General features: G+C 39.4%; 1 protein-coding gene across 2 annotated transcripts in view; it reads left to right on the forward strand.

The window, feature by feature from the left end:
- Positions 1-5,278, forward strand: part of LOC101846660 (neuroglian) — a 60,297-nt gene that overhangs the window by 23,990 nt on the left and 31,029 nt on the right. For both annotated transcript variants that reach the window (XM_013084240.2, XM_035970527.1), the window contains exons 4-9: positions 961-1,099; positions 1,811-1,956; positions 2,258-2,391; positions 3,114-3,242; positions 4,119-4,221; positions 4,552-4,736. In XM_013084240.2, the coding sequence (XP_012939694.1) occupies positions 961-1,099; positions 1,811-1,956; positions 2,258-2,391; positions 3,114-3,242; positions 4,119-4,221; positions 4,552-4,736 (836 nt within the window). The remainder of the gene's footprint in view (positions 1-960; positions 1,100-1,810; positions 1,957-2,257; positions 2,392-3,113; positions 3,243-4,118; positions 4,222-4,551; positions 4,737-5,278) is intronic.

The following is a 5,278-nucleotide window of genomic DNA, read 5'->3' on the forward strand; positions in this document are numbered from 1 at the left end:
AAGGTAATATGAAAGACAAAAACGTGTACATCTGTCTCGGGAAGGTGTGTATATTCCCATTACTATGATACGAAATATGGCATTACGTTTGACGTGGAAGTCTGTCTCATTTCCCTTTGTCTCTCTAACGACCCGATCCTTCCTCTCCCCCCTTTTCCCCCTCCACTGTTTCTCTCTTTTGTTATTTCATATTATCAGTCCTTGTCCAACGAGACACATTAGTGGTATTGATTTCGTACAGACGCAATCAAATATTCATGACCTCTAAAGGTCATTGAGTGACAGGCAAAGTCTGTCATCTGTAGTTGGGAGTCGAGTAGCCCAGGGATTGAGGAAGGGAGGGAGGGGGTTGCAGTCGTGTGTGTGTGTGTGTGTGTGTGTGTTTGTGTGTGTGTGAATGTGTAGATAGATCGATATATAAATAAATAGAAACGAGAGTGAAAGAGAGAGAAAAGAGAGAGAGAGAAAGAGAGAGAGAGAGAGAGAAAGAGAGAGAGAGAGAGAGAAAGAGAGAGAGAGAGAGAGAGAGAGAAAGAGAGAGAGAATGCATGTATGGGAATATTTTTGATTCTGTTTGTGTTATAATATTATATTCGCGAGTTGTGTCCATGTATGAGTTTAGAGTATATGTCTGATTTCATAAACTAGCGGTCTTTTCTTTTTGTATTTGTGTTGCACGTGCACAGTGTCGCATAGCGTTACAGCTTCCCCCGACTCTCTAAAAAGGATAATATGATAAGATGTTGTACCTTTGAAATGAACCATTTTTTCATTCACTCATAAAGTACATATTATGAAGGAAGCTTTGTTGCAGTTGTGTTTGAAAAACTGGAGCCTTCATTTTCGGTTAAAGAAGGATGAAAAGCAACAACATTGTTGTGCAGATCGAACCTTTTGACTCTTTATCCGCAAAATCGTTTTCATGTGAATTACTCTTTAACCCTCGGATTTTTTCCTCAGCTACACATGGCTCAAGGACGGTGAAGTCCTGGACTTTAACAGCAAGCTCAACAAAGGCCGTGTGCACTTTGAGCCTGGAGTGGGTTCTCTAATCCTCACCAAGGCCCAGGATCAAGATTCTGGTGTTTACCAGTGTCGGGTGAGTGGGCAGCGTGTCATCTTTCACAGGGTAGGGAGTAATTGTCATCCTTTCTTGACTCCAATGAGAGTTGACGGGGTGTTGGAGGTAAGGGGCGGGTGTGTGTGTGCCGATATTGAGATAGGACATTGGTTATCTCTCTTGAGTGAGATAGGCATATTTTTGTCATCTTTTCTTGAGTGAGATAGGACATTATGTACGTGTTATCTCTCCTTAGTGAGTTAGGCATTTGTCATTTTCTTCTGAGTGAGGTAGGTCATTGGTCATCTTTCCTGAGTGAGATAGAGGTTACTTGCTATCCTGAGTGAATAGAAATAGGGCATTGGTCATTTCTCGTGCGGTAGGACATTGGTCATTTCTCTTAGGAGAAAATGAGTAGCACTATTTCACCTATATGAAAATAGACAGGGGACTCTTCTTTCCCAAATGAGAGAATAGGATAGTTTCCTGTCCTGAATGAGATTTGGACAGCAGTCTGGAAAGCAACCATCACTCTAGGGTGTGAGTGGGCACTGGCCTTTTTCTTTGAGGATAATGGTGATGCTGAATTGCGAGTGGTCATGTATCATGAGTGTTCGTAACGTAAAAGTCTAGCTTTTTTGTTGAGACTTGTTTTGCTTCTATTATATTTTTGTGTGGGCTTTTACCTCTTTCTTTGCGTTCTAATTGTCAGATTTGGGTTTATTCTAACATTGTGTCTATCTCTATCAGGTGACCAACAACTGTGGCACAGCCTTGACCCCAACGACCAGGCTGCTCCATGCCAAGATTGACCCCTTCACCCCCCAGGACAAACCCGAACTCATCAAGGTCATGATGGGATCCAGTACCGTACTGGAGTGCAACCCACCAACCAGGTACAGGCTGAACCTTGTGTCCATTAATATATCTCTAGTTTGTAGATTAGCACAATATTTTAGCATATTTTACCCTCAATAACCCTTTATTTCCAGGGTCTTTAAAAAACTGCCTTGGCTACTGCAAGAAATAATGTAGACAAATGCTGAAAGGGGATCTCTTATGACCTCTCTTTGGCCTTGTTTAAATTGAAGGCTGTACTACTTCTTTTCTTGTTCCTTTATACATCAGTTGCAAATTTAAACTTATAGTAGAAAGTTTAGAAACTAAAGCTCTTCTTTCGCTCTTGTTTTCCTGCAGTGTTCCCAAGGCTGTGATAGCCTGGATCCTCATGGACTCCACTGAGTCAATGAGCGATGTTGATGAGTTGGATTACGATGATGTTGGCTTCATCACCGTGGAACAGAACCGACGTGTCACCATGGATTATAATGGTTAGTTTGTAAAACTGATTTCTAATAATCTGCGAATTGCAGCCATTGGTTATGAAAGTGGATTATGGCTGTCTGTGGGCTCCAACTGTTAATTGTGATGATATGTTAGAAAATGCTGTTGATTATAAAATGATCAATCATTTTCTTCTGCTAATGTTTATTGTCAGGGAGTGACAATTCTGATTAAAATGTGACATTTTAATTTAGAGTGTATGAAATCCATAAATGTTCATGGTGAGCTGGTGATAGCCATAGAGTGTCATTTAAATGAGATTTGGCAGTGAGGATGTCCATTAATTAATAATATTGAGCTGTGAATGGTTTTGATATATTACTGTAGATTATATATGTGTGTGTGCACGTGCACGTGTTTGTGTGTGTGTGTGTGTGTGTGTGTGTGTGTGTGTGTGTGTGTGTGTTTGAGAATGTATGTTCTTGTTCTGTAATTGTGTACTATTTGGAATAATGGCGAGAATTTTAATGATCAAAGAGTAACAGTTGCCGCTGGTGATATCTTTTTTTAAAAGAATAAATGCCAATAACTAGCACTGGGTCAATAACGTTGATGACAAAAATTTTATGGGTTGGTTTTACAGTCACTTACTTTGAATTTTATTTTTTTGTTTTTTTAACCTGATGAAAGAACAATGAAACATTCGAAAATTCCCCTCTATGCAACCAATAGAATTTATATCACCTCACTTCTGTCTTTTTTTTTACAGGCAACTTGTACATCACAAGTGCACGCAAGGAGGATGAGCAGGGAGGCAAGTCGTATGTGTGCGCAGCGCAGAACATGAGAACCCGCTCCTCCAACAAGGGAGAGGATAAACTGATCAAAGTACAAGGAGGTAGGACAACTATTTTTATTGAGTTTGTTGGGATTGTCATTGTTGGGTGTGTGTCATTGTTTTATGATGCCATTTTCATGCTCTATTGCAGAAAGACTAAAGTCTACAACTCTACGGTTAAGAGGGATATTTTCCTGCTTACTTGTAAAGTTAGATGGACATGGGTTTGAAATGGGTTGCCCCTTGGAATTTTTTTCCATTTGAAGATAAAGTACTGATCACAATTCAATATCTTTTTGGAGATCTGCTTGCAATTTTGCCTTGAAGTGTTTATATAAAGTTAGGTGTAGATGTGGAACACTTCTAAGAGAATCGAGACAAAAGTTGATGATACAAACTTCTGTTAGTGTGAGGAAGTCAGAAGAATTGAGTGTAGATTATGTTGACATTAGAATAGTTGTGTTTATTTTTTTAATATTCTTCTGTTTACTCAAGATAGGCAATACTGGAAGTCCCATTTTTTATACATGCTACAATCCCACAGGATCACTTTCAGTGAGTTTTCAAGTCAGTAAATAGTGTCTTTAGCCCTATTGCAGATGGACAGTGAACATAGTTACTTTGTGGTAAATGACCATTATCTGTTGAAAAGGATGTTGGATGTGACCAAACTGGCATCTCTTGTGTAATGGTTGGGCAATGTGACATAACACAAAAAGATATGACTTCAATTTTTGTGTGGGTAGTCAATTGTATCTTGTGTGTCTGTCTTTTTTCTTGGGTGCTGTGTCCTTTCTAACCGGGATTGACTTAGACACACATGGTTGAAGAATCCCTCCACCTAAGAAATATGTTGACGGAGGTATTAGATATTTACAATCATTTACAAACTTGACCAAAACCTCAACTAAAGCTAAACCTTGGTCTTCATGTCAGTGACTCCGACGTCATTTGGTGTGGACCTCATGTGGCACTCTAACACCACAACAATGGTTCTTGAGGGGAAAAGAGCTCGTTTCAAGTGTATCTTCTCTGGGAAGTAAGTAATTTTGTCATATACCATCAGACTTTAAAATTGAGTCGATAGTGCCGTAAAACACCTACTCAATCATACCATCAGACTTTCTATGTTGATAATCCAGTTGTTGCTGGGAGATATTTTTCTTCATATGTATAATTCTTTTAAAAACTAAGATATTCTCTCTGACTAGAGATAAATTCATAAATGGAATAAACATGTTGTTGATAAATTACAAACATGTATCAATGTGAAAAAATAAAATCTGTTATCTGTAGAAAGGAAACTGGTGATAAGACCTCTACATTTATAGAGATTATTATTCTCTGCAATTGCCTTACTACTCCACAGTCCTGAGCCAGAGGTGTCGTGGGTACGAGTCAACGGCAACCTCCGACAGGAACGTATGCAGGCCAACCACCACGAGTTCATCATCGAAGATGTTCTTTATGAGGATGCTGGGGAGTACAAGTGTATGGGGCGCAACTCGCTCCAACGGCAGCCCATTGAACATACGTTCACTCTCAATGTAGAAGGTGAGAGTTTGATCAGCACCCAAAAAGGGATAGTTGGTGCTTCTGTAAATAAATCATCTATGGTTTGGTTTGGCGGGGAGGTATGGACTTGTTTAGATTATTCAACTCTCAGCAGGAACCGTTGACACGCAGAGCGATAAAAGTTCCTCTCAAGCAGGGGTGTTTTATTTTCTTCACTCTACTTATGTCTTCTTCCTTCACATCTCCTCTTTCTGTGATCTGGGCAGCTGAGAGTGGGGTCTGTAATAAATTTTTAAAAAGCACCTCTGAAATGCTGCCTTGTGAAGTCCACCTTCAGAATAGCATGTTTGTGTCAAGTAGAGTACCAAATTCAGATAAAAACCAATTTGTAATCTGATAAGAGCCAGTTTTCCATCGCTGCAACCTTCTGTTGGAGGATAGGAAATCTAACATACATTTAATTTGTTCCAATCAATTGAAATTAGTTACAAGTAGAAATTTGATTCAGATTTCATCATAATGAGAGATGCTTCTTAAACATGTACGACGATAGTGAATATTTCACGTACAAACTCTCCCCC

The sequence above is a fragment of the Aplysia californica genome, unplaced genomic scaffold (genome assembly GCF_000002075.1).
Source record: "Aplysia californica isolate F4 #8 unplaced genomic scaffold, AplCal3.0 scaffold00280, whole genome shotgun sequence".
NCBI classification, from domain to species: Eukaryota; Metazoa; Mollusca; class Gastropoda; order Aplysiida; family Aplysiidae; genus Aplysia; species Aplysia californica.